At 53.5% G+C, this 18933-nt stretch overlaps 3 protein-coding genes across 3 annotated transcripts; 2 read left to right on the forward strand and 1 right to left on the reverse strand.

Moving 5' to 3' along the window:
• Positions 1-1073: 1073 nt before the first annotated feature.
• MFIFM68171_07896 (uncharacterized protein) lies at positions 1074-1734 on the forward strand (the record flags this gene model as incomplete). Its single annotated transcript, XM_071063316.1, has 4 exons — positions 1074-1252; positions 1312-1404; positions 1462-1547; positions 1613-1734. 4 exons carry the CDS (start codon positions 1074-1076, stop codon positions 1732-1734), a joined length of 480 nt encoding a protein of 159 aa, XP_070919417.1.
• Positions 1735-2543: 809 nt separating this feature from the next.
• On the reverse strand, positions 2544-3359 carry MFIFM68171_07897 (uncharacterized protein; the record flags this gene model as incomplete). The annotated part of the gene is made up of 3 exons (XM_071063317.1): positions 2544-2798; positions 2875-3003; positions 3231-3359. The coding sequence occupies 3 exons, from the start codon at positions 3357-3359 to the stop codon at positions 2544-2546; spliced, it is 513 nt and encodes a 170-aa protein (XP_070919418.1).
• Positions 3360-3508: 149 nt separating this feature from the next.
• Positions 3509-9865, forward strand: MFIFM68171_07898 (uncharacterized protein; the record flags this gene model as incomplete). Its single annotated transcript, XM_071063318.1, has 8 exons — positions 3509-3834; positions 3884-4187; positions 4243-4763; positions 4819-4883; positions 4969-5819; positions 5885-7261; positions 7321-8082; positions 8150-9865. The coding sequence occupies 8 exons, from the start codon at positions 3509-3511 to the stop codon at positions 9863-9865; spliced, it is 5922 nt and encodes a 1973-aa protein (XP_070919419.1).
• Positions 9866-18933: the final 9068 nt, after the last annotated feature.

Raw genomic sequence — 18933 nt, forward strand, 5'->3', positions numbered from 1 at the left:
GAGTGCAATCGGAGGCATCTCAACGACGACTGAGCCACGGCTATATATAGAAGCTGCTCCATTTCTTCGATGTTCGAAAAACAGGTAGAACGTCGGAAGTGGCCTTGGGCTAGCATGTAAGCCCGCGGAATTTCGTTTAACTGAACCGACATGAATGAGACAAAGTCAACCCTCGGGGGAATCGAATGCAGGGGCTGTGTCGGGACAGGGCGACAGCTGAAGCAATGTAAGCATGGGTGCAGACAGGGCTGTTCACCCTTGCAGAAGAGCACGTGTAGTTCGTGCGCCGTGATTAGCAGTTGCTGCTAAGACCTGTCGTCCCGGCCAAGTTCGGCGCCCGGGTGCCGGACACCGCACACTTCCGCCGAGAGTCAGGCTTGAGGCATCCAATGTGCTGAAACTTCATTGGCTCGGACGACATGACACTCGAAGCCTACAAGCATGGAATGCGGATGTAGTGCGGCATGTTAAAGGGGGGGACGGGGGGCGCGGTTCGGCGGCCGCCCCGTGCCCCTCAAAATAAGTACGATCTCCGTTAGCCCAGCATAGCCCAAAGGTCTAGTAGGGGTTCTCCCCGGAGCGAAGAACGAGTTTTAATGCGGGAAGTAGTATCGAGCCGAACGCTAAGATAGGTGAGCAGGACCCTGCTTTTGGTTGAGCACGTACTACCACTTATCCAAAGTTGTTACCCTCACGTACTAGCATCCCTTTGTGCCTGAGCAGCAAGTGCGATAACAGCTTGAATATCAAGTATGGACTCTCCCGGATGAATCTATCTCCTTAGTATCGCCGAAGACGTTCATAGCCACACCAAGAAATTGGTTGCCTACCTCTCGGATCGGTCCGGCGCTCTTCCGAGCCTTGAGGTTGGTGCTCGCTGAGCTCTGGACCACTCATGACAGCGATATACCACAGCATTCTACCGCCCTTCGGTATCTGCTGCAGGAGTGAACAAGTTGACAGAAGGGCCTCACAGCTTCCTTCACGAATACGTCTCGATAAACTGGGAGCATGGCGCTTTGTACACTTTGCTCGATTTTGGCATCCTGGAGCACATCCCGCTCGAGGGAGCCATGCCCATAGTTCAGCTTGCCAAACAGAGCGGTTTGCCTGCTGAGAAGGTTCTGCGGATCTGTCGGTTGGTCGCGTGTGCTGGCATTCTGAAGGAGCCAGAGGAAGACACTTTTGCGCACACGGCAATCTCTGAGGAGCTGGTCAGGGATCCAGGCTTCCGGTCTTTCATTGCATTTCAGTGAGCCAACAACATGATTTAGGGGTTTTCCAGCTAACTAATTTTTATTTTTTTAACAGACTCTGCGAAACAAGGGTTGCAAGCGCTCACCTCGCAGATTCGTTGCTGAAGCACAATCCATTTTGGACAGGGCAATCTGCGTTCGAGTACGCGTAAGTTTTACGTCTCCCTGTCCTCTGTTCAAGTTTCACGAACTAATTTTACCGAAGATGGGGTATGCCAATGTACGAATGGCATATTAAGCACCCAAAACAGGGAAACCGCTTCGGCGAAGTCATGGAGAGCGTGTCTAGGAGTGAGTGCGGAATCCTCAGTACGCATGAAACATGCCATCATTCATGGGCTGACGATAATACCAAGGCCTCGACCCCGGGAATGGCATGATGTGGCTTGGATGTCGACACGGCCAGATATCTACGAAGATGAAAGAGCCCTCGTGGTCGATGTGGCTGGCAGGACAGGCTCGTTCGCTGCGGATCTAGCCGTCACCTTCCAGAAGCTCAGGCTCGAAGTCCAGGACTCGTGTGAGCCTTTATTGAAACGCGGGGCGGAGGGCTTGCCGCCACAGCTGACTGACAGAGTGACCTTCCGCCTGCGGGAACTGTTTGCGGTACGTTCTTGCGAGGAACACGCCCAGAACGGAAAAGATGGCATGATGTCCGGTGTTTTCCTCCTCCGGAGCGCCCTCTGGTGTCTGGACGACAAGTCATGCATAAGGTTGTTGAGGAGCTTCATTCCCGTTCTGCAACATCCCAGCCGCCCGACTCTTCTGATCAACGATCTGGTGTCGCCTGCATGGGATACGTTTGTACCCCATGTTGAGAGAGCGTTCCGCAGGCGTGATGTGACTCTCATGACGATGCACAACGCTAAGCAGAGGACATCAAGAGAATGGGCTGTGCCCTTCCGAGAGGCCAGTGATCGCTTCGCCGTTGAGTACAGAGAAGCGTACACCTCACATAGTTTTCGTGGGCTATGGTAGATTCAGATGGATACAACGGAAACCAGAGTATCGAAGGGTACCAGCAGAGCTTGAAAGCGGTGGTGGATTAAGGACACGGGGAAATGCAAAGATTTGTATGCAGGCAGATCAGAACTTCACAGGATAGCGCCCGTGGCTGTCTATAGATCCAGTTGCCTCCTGCCATAGATTATCTCAGACCGGTCAGATTTCAACCAGCACCGAGTACTAGTATTTTCGCCCTCCTCTAGAAAACCATGCATACGTCATTCGACTCACAACGGGAAACATCGTAGTGACTTCTTTTAGTTCTACTACTTAACGGATCTATCACGGAACCACGCGGCCGTCCGCAACATGAACTTCATACCAACCAGTCACGAACTTCGTCCTCTTGCCGTCAGCGAAGTTGTGATGGTCTGGGTTCACCACTTGTACCCAATGGGGGTCCTGCCGCACCCTGAGATAGTCCTGGATGTCCTTGAAGACGATTCGGACCACTGTGTCGCAATCTGCCTCCTTCTCGGCGGGGAGCCCGGGTTGAATGGCTTCAAGGAGCTTACGAGACTCGAGTGTGTTGTATTGCTGTTTGGGCAGTCAACTCTTAGCGTCAGACATTGTTGGCTGCACATTGGAGGCGAAGTGAGACTCTTAAACTCACCATTGTGTACGACACGATATCGTGTTGGGCCAGGAGCGTCTTGAGATGCCCGGCATGATTCTTGCTCACATAATCATGGTATACCTGCTCATCCATGCCGTCCTTCTTGTACCCGAAAATCGTGATTGCCTAGACCCTCTGTAGGTGGGCGGTGGTGTCCATGGTAACTGAATAGCGGGAATACTGCGAAAGAGCACGTGAAGAGATACGAGTGCAAATTCCGTAAACAGAAGACCGCCAGATCCAAGCCTTAAATCAAACGTATCATCTCCTTCCTCTCACAGGACAATGTCTGTCCTTCAACCACCGCGATTGTGTAACACAAGGCTTGATGTGGATCGTTCGGTTTTCGGCACCTTTGTCCGCCACGCCTCGGAGCCTCTGAGGGTTTCCCGGAAATTCGGCTCACCACCCGGGTTACGGCGCCCGAGGCCGAACAGCGTTATCAGCCGAGGTAACAGCGAGATGCTGAGAGTACCATGCATTTGGGGCCGTGGCTGTGCCGCCACCATACAAGGCACGCCTAACCTCTGAGTTAAGCTTTGAAGCCTAGACGTTGTCCTCATGTAAATAAGTAGTTATGAACTTTGTCGAGCGGAATTTGGACAAGGTTTTGTTCTCTATTGAGTCAATAATGGCGTCCAGCGCAATGCCAACGGCGCCGGACTCAACAGTCCGGCAGTACCAGGTGCTTCCGTTCGGTGATTTATCGTCATCAGGTTTCGAGGAAGAACCCCAAAGTCTGTTGCACGTCAAAACCAACCCGCTGCTGACCCCGTTCTTTACGAGGGTCGCCCTGCGCCTCCGAAGACTCATCGGCGGACTCTCGTATCAGCAACAGGATCTGTTCCCTCATTTTACAACCCTCATCGACCTCCTGTCAAGACTAGAGGAAACCAAGGGCACGCCAATTTTGAGGTTCTTTGCCTTGAACGTATACGAGATCGCTCTCTTTATTGTGTAAGCCGTCTATTGTTCGCACTTTGACGTTAGCTAAAGGTTGCACAAGGGAGCACGAAGGTGGTACCAGACCATACCCCTCGCCATGCAACACATATGTCGTCGGACCATGCACCGGGGGATTTGCAGCCGCAGCCGTAAGCTGCTCCCAAGCCCTACCCGATTTAGTTCCCCTTGCTGTCGAAGCTGCCCTCGCCGCCTTCCGGACAGCGCTGTGCTCCTGGTTAGCCGGCCAAAACATCACATCATCGCCGTTACGAGAAGATGCTGTCGAGTCATGGTCGGCCGCCGTCAGCCCCAAGGAAAAGAACGGAACGGTCGAGGAGATCTTGAAATTGTTAGAGAGTTCAGAGGCAAGTAACAGGTTGAGCGATCGATGTAACCGAGTCAGGGACTGATATTTTGTAGGTGGTTCGGTCCGACACGAAGCTCTACATCAGCGTGACTACCCCTAGCCAAGCAGCAACGATAAGCGGTCCGCCGTCTGTCTTGCAAAAATTCTTGATTGAGAAATCCGACAGGCTGCGAGCGTGGGACTTGGATATTCGGTCGCCTTTCCACACCTCAGTCATATTCGACGAGACTGACGTTGATAATATTGTTGACCGGATTCCCGACGACGACGTCGCTACTTCAAGACCTCCCAGGCTGCTCCTTCTCTCGCCATCAACGGGCGAGATTATAGTAGCGCCCACCTTCAAGGCTCTGCTCCGAGAGATGGTGCGCGAAACTCTTCAAAAGCCGGTGCGATGGGATTTGGTGGCTTCCAAGTGTGGCTCACTCCTTGCCGAGGTGCAGGCATCCAAGTGCACCATTCTCCCTTTTTGCCAGCAACGCTGGGCAAATGCTCAGCACTGCCTTGACTGCCCACGCCACAACCTCCCTTACCAGCACTTCGCGCGCTTCCGGGCTCGGGGAACCACTTACCGGTGAGCCGGGCGGGTTTGAGCATTCTAAGATTGCCATTATCGGCTACTCGGGCAGATTCCCAGACGCCGATTCGAATGAAGCATTCTGGGTGCTCCTTCGCGCTGGCCGAGACGTGCACCGTGAGATCCTTCCAGATCGCTTTGACTGGAAGGCCCACTACGACTCAACCGGCAAGCAATATCCCCTCTGACTTCTTCTTCATAGGCAATTGCAACGCATTTGACGACGGCGCAAGTGGGTACTGTCGTGCGGATGCCGTGGGCACCGTTATACTGAAACGGCTTGAGGATGCTGAGGCGGACAACGATCCCATATTCGGTGTCATCGTAGGCACCGCCACTAACCACTGTGGCCAGACCGACAGCATCACACGTCCTCACGAGGGCGATCAGGCAAGCGTGTTCAAGCGCATAATGAGGTATGCCGGCGTCGACCCCCTCGACATCAGCTACATCCAGATGCACGGGACAGGGACGCAGGCCGGCGACGCAACCGAGATGAACTCGGTATTGTCGGTGTTTGTGCCCAACAAGAAACGGACAGGCAGCACCACTCAGCGCCCACTGTATCTTGGGTCCGCCAAAGCTAGCATCGGACACGCCGAGTCGGCTTCTGGAGTGTCATCCCTGATCAAAGTGCTCATGATGATGAAGCAGAACGAGATACCGCCACACTGCGGGATCAAAACCCGCATCAATCACAACTATCCCCTGGATCTCGCCGAGCGTGGCGTGCGCATAGCCTTCAACCCGACTCCCTGGCGGCGGGAAGACAGCGTGTCTGGCAAGCGAGCCGCTTTCTTGAACAACTTCAGTGCCGCGGGTGGAAATACTGCTGTCCTGCTGGAGGACGCACCATCCCAAAGCTCTGTTGAGCCGGTAGTGGTCGACCCACGCCCGGTACACGTGGTTGCGGTGACGGCCAAGACGTCAAAATCCCTTGTTGGGAACCTCGACGCCCTTCTATCGTGGCTCGAAGCAAACCCGCACACTTCGCTGCCCGCGCTCTCTTACACAACCACAGCACGTCGGATGCATCACAACCATCTAACCATGGTTTCGGGCATGGACATAGCATCTGTAATAGCCGCCCTCAGGACTCGCCTCTCATCACTTGACAGATCGCTGCGAAGCCAATTCCCTCGGCTGGCAAGACCGCAAACGTTGTCTTTGCATTCACTGGCCAGGGCACCCTCTACAGCGGCATGGGCAAGGAGCTCTTTGCATACAACGCGTCCTTCCGCGCCGATATGTTGCGCTTCAACCGTCTTGCTACGGACCAGGGCTTCCCCTCTTTCCTTGGTCTTGTCGACGGCAGCCAGGCAGTGGACAGCGCCAACGACCTGGATGTGGTTGCATCACAACTCGCACTCACCTGCGTGCAGATGGCACTTGTGAGGCGCTGGCGTAGCTTGGGCATTACGCCCTCCGCAGTGGTAGGCCACAGCCTGGGAGAGTATGCCGCCTTTTACACCGCTGGGGTTATCACGGCTGCCGACGCCATATATCTCGTTGGCCAGCGGGCCGCATTGCTGCAGGAGTATTGCGTGCCCGGCACCCATGCAATGCTTGCTGTCAAGACCACGATAGAAATCTTGAACGAGCTAATCCGGGAGGGTGGCTCGCGGTGCGAGTTTGCATGCGCGAACCAGCCCGCCGGTCATGTCATAAGCGGCCGGCTCGAGGACGTCAGCGAAGTTGAGAAGCGAGTCACGGCAATGGAGTTAAAGTCCGTCAGACTCGATCTCCCTTTTGCCTTCCACTCGGCCCAAGTGGAAGCCATCCTCGCACCGTTCGAAGCTGCGGCTTCGCATAGCGTGGTTTACCATGCTCCCACGGTTCCAGTGCCCTCTCCGCTGCTTTCCCGAGTAGTTCAGGAGGGTGAGTCTGGAGTGCTGGACGCTTCCTACTTAGTCAGGGCTTGCCGGGGCAAGGTTGATTTTGCTGGGCTTCTCGAGGCGGCCAAGGAAGATAACCTGGTTAACGACCGCACTATCTGGCCCGAGATCGGAGTACACCCTGCGTGTGGGGACATGATCAAGGGCACGCTCGGGTCGGATTGTATCACCCTGGCTTCGCTGCGCAAGAATGCCGACTGCTACAAGACGTTAGCTGCCGCGCTTGAATCCTTGTACCTGGCTGGGCTTGGAATCGAGTGGAACGAATACCACCGAGATTTCCCCGCTGCGCTCAACGTCGTCCAACTGCCCCGGTACTCCTGTGATCTGAAGAAGTATTGGATTCAATATCGCAACGACTTCTGCCTTACCAAGGGTGAGGGCATGGTGCAGGCTATCGACGCTGCAACTGCCACGCATACCCCTGCCGCGGCGGTTGCTCCGCAGCACAAGTGCCTGTCACCATCGGTGCAAAGGGTGCTTGAAGAAATTCATGGCGTCGATCAATCGTCACTGCTCGTAGAGTCGGATATTTTTGACGACCGGTTGCTGCCAGTCCTACATGGGCACGTCGTCCATGGCGCTCATCTCGCCCCTTCTGTAAGTAAATTAGACAATTATGTGCCTCATGCTTGGTTCACTACTAACAAGGACCTCAGTCTCTATATGCTGATGTGGCTCTCACCATTGCGCAATACATGCTCCAGGGGCCCGGTTTGTCTCCTCTTACCACGGGCATCGACGTAGCCGACGTCAAGGTCGATGCTCCCCTGATTGCTCAACCCACGGAATCAACCCATCTCTTCCGCGTTTCCGCGACGGCGGACTGGAGTACAAGCTCTATCTCCATGTCGATATTCAGTGTTGACAGCAACGGCAAGCGAACAAAAACACATGCCAGACTGGAGGCCCATGTTTTCCCAGAACAACGATGGCTCGACGAATGGAGGCGCAATACCCACCTGATCTTGTCACGCATCGAGGCCCTGATTCAGGGGATTCACAGTGGTGATAGCCATAAGCTCAAGCGCGGCATGGTCTACAAACTTTTTGGTGCCGTGGTCGAGTACAGCAGAGACTACCAGGGTATGAAGGAGGTTGTTCTTGACAGTGGGCAGCTCGAAGCGGTGTCTACTGTCAAGTTCCAAGTCGATGACGGAGGTTTTGCGGTAAATCCGCGGTGGATCGACAGCCTCGGCGGCATTGCCGGCTTCATCATGAACGGCAACGACGCCGTCGAGAGCGATAAGCAGGTCTTTATCAACCATGGGTGGGAGAGACTGAGAATTTCCGAGAAGCTGGACCCGGCCAAGACATACTCTGCTTACAACCGTATGCAGTTGGTCGAAAAGACTCTATATGCCGGCGACACCTACATTCTCCATGAAGGGCGGACCGTCGCGATTTTCCAAGGTGTAAAGGTAGGTTCATACCTCTTCACTGGAAACAAGTAGCTTTGTGAGAAGCTCGTTGACATATAATTATTAGTTCCAAGGTGTCCCGCGCCACGTGCTCGACCACGTTCTGCCTCCACGAAAGGCTATCCCCAAGGCTTCCGCGACAAATCCTACTACCCGAGCAATAGACCCCCCCGAGGTCCAACCACGCGCGCCTCCAGTATTCCTTGAAAACCCCAGGAAAGCCCGTTCCACGGAACCCTCGTGGCAGCCGTCGAAGAAGCAGCATACCTCCTTGCTTGGGTTCTTCGACCGCGTTTTATCCATCATCTGCCAGGAGCTTGGCGTCTCCCCAACCGAACTGAAACCCGAAAGTGAATTCGCCGACTTTGGGCTCGACTCGCTGCTCTCTCTGACCATCACCGCCAGAGTGCGGGAAGAACTGCAAAAGGACCTCCCATCGTCGCTATTCATCGAATATCCAACTATCGCTAGCCTACAGGCTTTGTTGGACGACCAAGCCGCACATTCCGGGAGTGATGGTATGCCGACGCCGCCTTCACGTTCTCGGAGTGTCAGTAGTGGGACTAGCGACGCCACCCATATCACCGCTCCCACCCCTCTGGAGGATGGCGTTGCGAATGGGGGCTCGGACAACCGAAAGGCGACTCTCCTGTTTCTCGAGCAGACGATTGCGGAGGAAACCGGGGTCCCAATTTCTGAACTGGCCCCATCCATCTGTCTTGCTGATATCGGGGTGGACTCGCTGCTGGCATTGACCATCACGGCCAAGCTTCGAGACGCCCTCGGTGACGCCATTCCCACCACTCTGTTCACGGAGAATGGAACACTTCGGGAGGTCGAGGAGGAGCTGGCGAGCGTGTTAGGCCTTGAGGCACAATGTGACACCCAGCCGCCACTGCTATCTCGACCCGGAGCTGCATTACATGGAAATGTGGACATGAACTCAATCTCGTCCCCTCCACACGCGACGTCGGTCTTGCTTTGGGGAAATATGCGGACCGCTACTGCTCTCCTGTTTTTGCTTCCTGACGGCTCAGGTTCCGCTACGTCCTACGTCGCGTTGGGCCCCACCGTTGTCGGCAACGTCGCCGTGTACGGTCTGAACTGTCCCTGGCGGAAGACGGCCGAGGAGATGTCACGTCTGAACGTGGACATGACCATTCTTGCCGCCAAATACGTCGCCGAGATCCAGCGACTGCTGGTTCAACAAAAACAGCAGGCATCATCTGATCGTCGTAACATCCCCTTCGCCATTGGCGGCTGGTCTGCGGGTGGCATAATCGCAGTCGAGGCCGCTCGGCAGTTGCGTGGCGTAGGACAGTGTGTGGACAAGCTGATTCTGTTAGACTCGCCAAATCCAATTGGGCTGCAGAACCCGCCACAGCGCATGTACGACTTCTTTGACTCCATCGGCATCTTTGGTGGCGGGCGCAACAAGATGCCCGACTGGCTGCGTGCGCACTTCAGCGCCTTCATTCGCATCCTCGACGACTACGAACCCACGCCGCTGCCAGACGCGCCGCCCACGCTGATTGTATACGCACGCGACGGAGTCTGCAAAGACCCACACGGTCCACGGCCCGAGATGCGTCCGGACGATCCCCGTGAGATGCTGTGGTTGCTGAACAACAGGACCGACTTCTCCGCCGGTGGCTGGGCAAGCTTGCTTGGCAGGGATAGGCTCACTATCCGGGTACTGGACGACGTCAATCATTTCAGTCTCATGGATACCAGTCCGGTCATGAAAAGGTTGGGCCAAGTGGTTGGAGAGTTCCTTGTCTGAGCAAACTTCCATGTTAGGGGGGACAGCATAGCAGTTATTGGCTGCTAGCGTGAGTGAAGGGATTACGCTCTCTCGATCAGTTTGCGCGCGCCGGGACTTCTGGGTATCCCGTCTTCTTTGATTTCTTTGTGAGATGGACCAAAGTTAGGGCTGACGCAATGCATTATATTATTATTTCGTACACCGCTCTACTCTTAAAGGGTGTGTTTGTTCTTCTGCCGCTAGCTTCATAGAAAAACCGTGCCAAGGTAATTACTCGATCTAGATCAATTAAAGTCCTTTTATATATCATTGTCCTTTATACATCGTTCTGGTTTCGCAATATTTTTTGTTGGGGCTTCCTCAAGTCAATGGGAATCCGAGCATTGTTGAGCTATAGCCAGATATAGCGCAGGATTTTCCATTTGTTGCCGTTCTTGATGAGACCGTCGAGTGTGCCATAGTTGGCCTGACATATGCCGCCGCCGAGAACTGTGAGCTACCTTAATTAATCCAGCTGGAAATCTGGACGCAGCTTGAGAACGACACAAGGCGATAGAAGATGTCGTCGAGGGGGTAGTTGAGCATACGACTATCGTCGCCCACTAACATCTGGCATGTCTTTGAGGGGATATCAGTGGGCAGGGCAGATAGCTTGTCGAACATTACTTCGGGGTCCTCAAAGCAAAACAGGACGTGGCCCAACCATGAGCCGCCGATCTTAGCCCAACGACAAGCCCAGAGCAGAGTTGAGGCTATTGGCCGCAGGGTCTGATCTTAATCCCCTCATGCGGTTGATCAGCCTCTCTCCGAATGTGAATCTTGTGGAAGAGAAGAGCTGGATGTGGATAGAGTATATATGGTCACGAATTTTCAATGGTAGTCGCTGGAACAGCAATCCTTCTGTTTGCGGGCTGATTACGGCGCTCTATCCCCGGGGCCTTGTTATTCCCCGTTGTTTCTCTGCCATGGTAGTGGTAGCGCTTAGTGCCTGTCCCCAACCTGTGAACTCTGGGCCAAATTTAGGTAATTACAGGTGGGGTACAGAGTTAGTGATGTAATTAATGTATCGGTTGGCCAATGCTTTTAGCCTCCGGCTCCATTCACATAGTACAGGAGTAGCCGATCCGACAAGCGACACACATAAGAAAGCCTGGTAATATCTATTCTGGTGCTGTTTTGGGGGAAACAAGGTGGATATTGCAGATCTGGCTCATTGGGCGGGACGTGAGAGCGCCAGCGGATAGCCAATGGGGAAGGAAGACCGATTCCGATGCAGCTAGGCGTCGGGCACCGATCTAGCATTCAGCTGTTTCTCCCCTCAATTCCTCAAGAGCCAGTGATTCCTTAGCGAACATACCTGACTACCTCATTATTACCTCTCTTGGATATAATCTTTCTTGTCTACCCGGCGCATACTTCCACACTACCATGGCCCTATACATCCCTTTGCCGAAAGCCAGTGTGCGGCTACTCCGACTTTTGCCAGATCCAGACGAAAATTCCCGCATAGAATGTCAGCTCATTACTTGCCCTCTGTTGGATTCGAGAAGAGCCCATTCCTATGAAGCTCTATCGTACGTGTGGGGGTCGGAGGAGGACAAACAGTCTATCATATAGACGGCAATGAGCTGTCTGTCCGGGCAAACCTTCACAAAGCGCTCTCATATCTTCGTGATTTGTTTGTGGAAAGGATCCTGTGGATAGATGCTCTTTGCATCAATCAACAAAACGACAAAGAAAAGGGACATCAGGTTGAGTCTATGGCGAAGATCTATGCCAAAGCAAGTCGCGTGATTGTTTGGCTTGGAGGGCCAGCGGACGACAGCGATCATGCACTCAAAACACTACTCCGGGCTACCGAAGAGCGGAATAGTCATTCTGCGATCTACAAATCATACCAGCAAGCTAGCTTTGCACTGTCAGACCAGCTCACCAATTCCGAAGTCAACAAAACGACCCAACAAGCTATCCTCACGCTGCTCGAGTGGGAATGGTTTCAGCGGGTTTGGGTAAGGAAGCAGACAGTCAACAGCATGGACACGAGTTATTAAAATAGTTGATTTAGGTCCTTCAGGAGGTTGCTGCAGCTCGACATGTCCTGATCAAGTGTGGATCCACGGAGATCGACGGGTATGCGTTCTGCTCAGGCCTAAGCGCATTGAATCTTTCCTACGACACGAGCCCACACCTGCCGAGTCTGATCCTTCCAATCATCCATCTCATAAGAAGCGCAGTCTTCCGGCCTAGATACGAAGGAGACGAAACTAGTCGGCGAGAGAGGTTTTCCTTGAACATACGCCCTCTAAGTGAGCTGGTGGATATGTACCACACCCACAAGGCTACCCTTCTTCACGATAAGGTTTATGCCTTGCTTGGCATGAGCAATGACAACCCCCATACAGCAGGGTTAGAAGCCAACTACGAGACTGTATGGGAAGAAGCCTTTCGGAAACTTATTCGATTCTGCCTCTCCGATAAGATGTCAGTCAGCACTTGGGACAGTGTGGAGACGGCGGTGATTGAAGCCAAAGGTTACGTCCTTGGCAAAGTAGTAACCTCAGACGGAGATAGCGCTGCTCGGCGTGACAGACAGCACGTGGACGTTACTTGGAAGAATGCGCCAAGCGATTTTGATGCGAAAGAGGAACAGAACGCTCGTTTCACCTTCCAAGCCTCAGCAAAGGCAGCCAAGAAATGGGATCTCATCTGTCTGCTACAAGGGGCGTCAAGGCCTACAGCCATCAGACCATGCGGCGGGTTTGCGACCATTATCATGGTTGCCTTTCCCCTGACAGACGAGTTGCGGAAGTGGTTAGCTTCAATATCAACCTTTCCCACTGATTTACTACTTATCTGGGACTGGGATGAATCTCAAAGAAAGTCGTCAGGTGAGGATGACTATAAAGACTTCCTACGACGCCGAGGAGTGCCCAAGTGTCCAATGGCAGAGTGTCAGTGCCTATATGATTTAGACATGGCAACCAGAGTATGGGATTTCGGACTGGTACAGAACGCAATGGGAAACTACGAAGAGGCGATAAAAATTTTTCGAAGGGCCGCGGAGCTTTATGAGACTAGAATGGCATTAAGAAGTGTGGACAAAACATATCCAGGTCATGGTCCTTGGAGAGAGGCGGATGAGGAAACGCTGGAGGCAATGGATGATCTACTCGTCGACGACAAGGGTGCCGACATGGAGGCATGTTATAAGGAACACAGCCAGACGCCGCTATCATGGGCCGCCGAGAACGGCCACGAGGTAGTTGCACGGCTGCTGGTCGACAAGGGTGCTAATATCGAGACGGTGGATGGTGCGGAGGATGGTGGCCAGGCGCCGGTGTTTTGCGCTGCCAGGAAGGACGACGAGGCATTTGCACGGCTGGCGGTCGACATCATGCGTGTCGGAGCGAAGGTTCAGATCAACCGAACGCCGCTGTTGCGGGCTGCTAAGAATGGCCACGAGGCAATTGTACGGCTGCTAGTCAACAAGGGTGCTAATATCGAGGTGAAGGATTCTTATCACCGGACGCCGCTATTATGGGCTGTTAGGAATGGCGACGAGGAGGTTGTACGGCTATTAGTCGACAAGGGTGCTAATATCGAGGTGAAGGATGGAGATAGCCGGACGCCGCTATTATGGGCTGTTAGCATAGGCGACGAGGCGGCTGTACGGCTATTAGTCGACAAAGGTGCTAATATCGAGGTGAAGGATGGAAATGGCTGGACGCCGCTATTATGAGCTGTTAGGAACGGCGATGAGGAGGTTACACGGCTATTAGTCGACAAGGGTGCTAATATCAAGATGAAGGATGGAGATAGCCGGACGCCGCTATTATGGGCTGTTAGGATAGGCGACGAGGCGGCTGTACGGCTATTAGTCGACAAAGGTGCTAATATCGAGGTGAAGGATAGAGATGGCTGGACGCTGCTATCGTGGGCTACCAGGAATGGCCACAAAGCAGCTGTACAGCTGCTAGTCAACAAGGGTGCTAATATCGAGGCGAAGAGTTGGGATGGCCCGACACTTGTGACGAATCTGTCGGTTCCCAACGTCTGAGAGGGTTCAGCAGGGTGTCTGAGTTCTTAGGGATGGTGGATTCGGTGAAGCCTAAAGGTTCACGGCAATCGTGCAAATGATGTCTCAATGGTAGCCTAGCTATCAAGTTGTATTGCTTACTAGAGAACTCCCTAATTCCTCTAGAGGTATCTAAGGAATGACTTTTATAGACACCGTTCACAATTGCTCCGTATACTCTCTGGAGTATACTGTTGGATACAAGGGTGGTTTGGGATAAGGCCATAAGGCATCAAGTCTTGGCCATGTGGATAAAACCACATCCACCCAGGGACATGAATTTTCACCAGAACAACGCTCATGCAAAACTCAATACATCCCACTCTTCCTGGCTGAATACACGCTGTGTCTGACAAATACAGAGCGGCGGACACCTTCTTGCCCCGCCGGGTCCCCTTGTTGACTAGTCGGTTCTCGGTCAGGCCCCCACTTTTCCGCCCACCACCCGATTCGTCGGTTATCCGAATTGTGACAACACTGCTATCATAGGCCGCCGAGAATAGCCACGAGGCAGTTATACAGTTGCTACTTGACAAGGGTGCTAATATCGAGGCGGAGGATAAGAATGGTATTTTCTTTTGCAGCTAACTGGTATCTACTACTATTACTCCTATTACTTGTTGATAGAGGTTTTCCTATATATTTAGCGGTAGAAGGTCCGGCACACCCTATCTTGGGTAAAGCGGTGTAGGAAGAAGAATAATAATAATATATAAAAGAGATCCCCTACGGCTAACTACGCTCTAACTCTTCGCAGCGCTAAACCCTTTTAGATCGCAACACCTTTTTGCTGCCAGGCTTGCACGCGTCGGGTGTCAGCCGGACGGACCACACCGTGGAGCTGAAATCACCTTTGTCAGACCTCAGCAAGCTGTCAAACTTGGCGGACTGAAGTATTTCCATTGCCATCAACAACTACCTCTACATCCTCTGCCCCTATCGCCGTTCTAGGATGCGCCTCCTCCGGACAGACAAACTCGAACTAGTTTTATATTTAAAGTCAGGATGTGCCGCCCTAATTACGCCATCCCATTCCACACATGGGCCGACCAGGAGGTTTCGTTCCAATATGTTACGATCTGAAAGGGTTTAGCGCTGCCAAGAGTTAGAGCGCAGTTAGCCGCAGGGGATCTCTTTTGTATATATACCGCTCAAAGTCTCCCACATACTGGGATCAAAACAAGGCACACTTTCTCTTCTTTTCTCCTACCAACGATCTATTCCTGAGCTGCCTTTCGCTCCCTGCAGTGTCACACAATATGTCCAACAAAGCTCCGCCCAGTCTCGACGCGGATTCGGGAAGCTGACAGGAGCCTGTGCCCAAGCTGTCAAAAATGGTTTCGAGTACATTACACGCATCTGGCATTGATCCTTGGCCCAGCGCGCTTGCTAACACGAAGGTACACACTACGTCGACACTTGCTGCATCGACAAATCCAGCTGATCTGAGCTCTCCGAAGCCATGAATTCAATGTCCAGGTGGTACAGAGAAGCCGTCTTCTCGAGTGATGTAGATTCGGCCGAGGATCCCTACCCGATCGCTAGCACCCTCCAGAAATCGCGCTGGTTCACTCCTGGCTGGACGCTGCAGGAGCTTATGGCACCTCTGGTTGTTTATTTCTACGGCGCCGACTGGAAAGAGATCGGCTCAAGGGCAGACTTCGTTCCCTCTCATTTTCGAGATCACCAACGTCAACGCCAAGTACTTCCTCTCGACCGGAGGCCTTGGACACTTTTCCGCTGCTCAGAAGACATGGTGGGGAGCTCACCGGCACATGGCCCGCCTCGAGGACATGGCTTACTGTCTCCTCGGCTTTGTTCGATATCAGCATGCCGCTTCTATATTGCGAAGGGCCCCGAGCGTTTATGCGGCTGCAAGAAGAGACCTTGCGCCAATTCTAGGACGATTCCATCACCCACGACCACGAGGATATTCTCGACACTTCGCCCTTTTGGTTTCGATGGTGCCACAGTGTCGCTAGATGTGAAACATGGCCGTATAAATCCAATCCGTCGCTTCTTTTGGATCGAAACCGTCAATCAATAGAAACCGAATTGAAATGGAGTTTCCAGTCGTTCGGCTATCTGAGTTCGAGAAACCCGAGCTGCCAGTGCCAGTTCCTCTCCAGAACCGCAGGACTGGTGTATGGCACATATCATTACTCAACTGCGGCAGCCCAAAATCGCTATGCACTCTGACTGTGTATGAGCGACCCCCAGGTGTCTTCTGCAAATCCCCGTCTCGCCAATCGGCGTTCCTGCACCTGGACCCGAATTCGGGATGAAGCGGCGGGTGATCCAGATGAGAATCCCAATCCAACGCGCGCACCATGGCGAGAGCTCCTCAAATTGGACGGATTGGGACGGACCGCTTGCGAATTTTAGAATAGCTCATCCGCTATTCCAGTCTGGAGCCGACAGCTATTCTTTCACTTTACTCCCTGTGATGAAGCCCATTGTGAGGTTCAGTCTCGCAGGGAACAACGGCTAGGTCGCCGGGTACACAGGCCCCCGAACTCAACGAAGAGACAAGATTATCTTGAAGGGACCTTGCCGGGCAAAATCCCCTTTCCAACTCCAATATGTCTACGTAGGGAAGTTCAGTGAGACGCGACGGGAGCTTGGCGACGAAATCCACCTGATTCCGATGCTGTCCGGGGGCCAGGGGCAGCCGCGCTTTGTGTTTTCCAGCGGCCAGGAGGAATCATTCGCGGTCACGCTCAAACCGACGCGAATTTCTGCCCATGCGAACTTGTACACGGACATCCCTCAGTGGGAAGGGGAAGAGAAGCTAGCATACATGGAGCTGTTGGAAAGTCAAAGAGTAAGAAAGAAGGTCAAATCAATATGCCTTCGGGAAACACAGCGAGCTGGCGGTGGCAGAGTTCATTGTGGTTGAAGTACACAGCAGGAGGCGGGCGGATGGCTGGTGGGTTTATGTCCACGTCACGCCGTTGCGCGGGGCTCGAAGGAAAAGGCTTCAATTGAATCTCCAAGTACCCAAGGCTATTATAAAATAGAGTCTTTTTGGAAGAAGTTGAAAGTGCCAGTCCGCAAATTGCTTCGACAGACGAGATCTCTTTCCATGTTCCCTTTTCCGCAGCACTTCCCAGGCCAAGCTCTTGATTCTTTCTTCTACCTTATCTTGAACTGTGACGAGCCTACTTCCTCGCACCCGTGTACGTTTCGCAGCCAACCCGGTGCTCTCATGTATGTATTGGCAGCGAGTATCAGCCAGGAAGGGCGTGCTGGAAATATTCAAAACATATTCTTTTTCCGTGACGCGTGCCGCACCTAGTACCAAGGTGACCTTCCACACCTCGCTCGCCCACTTCCAGCCTCTATGTGCGAGTATGGAACTTGCGGCAAGGCATTCCAGGCGGGGGATGGCACGTTGGGGGGGACCACTGCCGCTCGACTGGGCACAGCCCCCTGGAGTCAGGTGTGAGACGTGTGACGCATACTTCCGCAGTGAGCACGCCTACCAGCAACACATGCGCGACACAAGCCATTTCGACACCTACGGCTACAATGTGTGGGAGTGCGGGCAATGCGGCTTCGTTTAATTAATCCCGGTGGTCAATGCCGCCGGCGTCAATAGCCCCAGACCCTCGAGCGGTATATGCCGGGCTCCGCGGCCTTCGTAGAGTAATTAGAGAAATCCACACATGTGTTAAATGGACCCAGGACATGCAAGCTGGCCCGTTTGCGGTGTATTGAAGCACTGATGGGGTGTTGCAGCAAGCTGAGAGGGCATCTCTTGGAAGCCCGGCTTAATTGGACACACAGAAGGTAGAGATACTTCAGTTTCAATTGATAATAGGAAGCGACAACAGTTGTCCAGGCTTCGAAACCTGACAGGGTATACGTGCATAGGAGTATTCTCTTTAGACGCCAGGCTGGTGCAGCTTCCGTTTGAGTATCGGAAGACACCTACCACTCCCTCGCCAGAGAACCGGGTGGGGCGAGCCGACCAGAACTGACTGTTTTGATGAGGCCCAATCGAGGCAACGCACACGTGACATTCCACAGTTCCCGGACGGACAAAACCCCTGTTGACCAGCATTCCGAAACTGGGCGGTAAATCGACTTTGACCTAGACCTCTCTGAAATCAGCACTGGATGACAGGGCTCAGCTCAGGACTCGCAAAAGCCAGCAACCAGCTCAAGGGACCACAGGTGGCTTCCTTCAGTACTGTACAGTAGAGTTGGATGGAGCTTAGGGATGGATGGAGACCATGGCTGAATAAGCCTTTTCTTTGGGAAGCGTTCTGAGGAGATGGCCATGTTCCCTGTTACTGGCTATTCGCGTTCTGGACCGAATGCGCCATGGCGGTTCATTTCCCACAACCACACTAGCAGTAGGCACGGGCGCGATATTGATGTGGTCCCGTCATGAGTCTGAGCTGGGGGCCGACGAGCCATAAACCTGCAGGCTTCAAACAGCTAGGGTGTCTCCGCTGCTCCGCCTGACTTTCGGGCGCAGGGAGCCTACGTGTACTGTGCTTTCAGGGCAGAACCGCATATAAAAATTCCCGCAAATTGGGCCTTTCCTGGCTAATCGGCGAGCGTGCGGTTATCTGGCACGACCCCACGCATAGAAGCGCAAATCGTCAAGTTGAAACCCGATAGCCGTTTCCGCTCTTTCATCTCGAAATAGCCATGGCAAACGCCCTTGGCATTCTCCAAGATGCTCGCCCATCCGCAGATCCGACGCAGAATTGTGGGTCAAACAACCAGCAATTGCCCAGCTTGGCGTGCTGTTGCACGTCGGGGGCCAGGCAAAACACGCCCCTGAGTCGCGACTCGCCAAGCGCTGAGGCACTGTCTCTCCCATCGCTAGCCATCCCTGTATCCGCCGAGTTACAGCCGGGTCTTGGCGAGACGTGCGGATTCGCGCGAGGCTGCCCAAGGACTGGATCACGGTGGCTAGCGTGCCCCTGTGCTGATCGCAATGCAGAGCTTCCGGTGACGTCTCCCTGCGCGGAGCAGTCCCCAGCATCTCGAAGCT

The sequence above is a fragment of the Madurella fahalii genome (assembly GCF_045866475.1).
Source record: "Madurella fahalii IFM 68171 DNA, scaffold_4, whole genome shotgun sequence".
NCBI classification, from domain to species: domain Eukaryota; kingdom Fungi; phylum Ascomycota; class Sordariomycetes; order Sordariales; genus Madurella; species Madurella fahalii.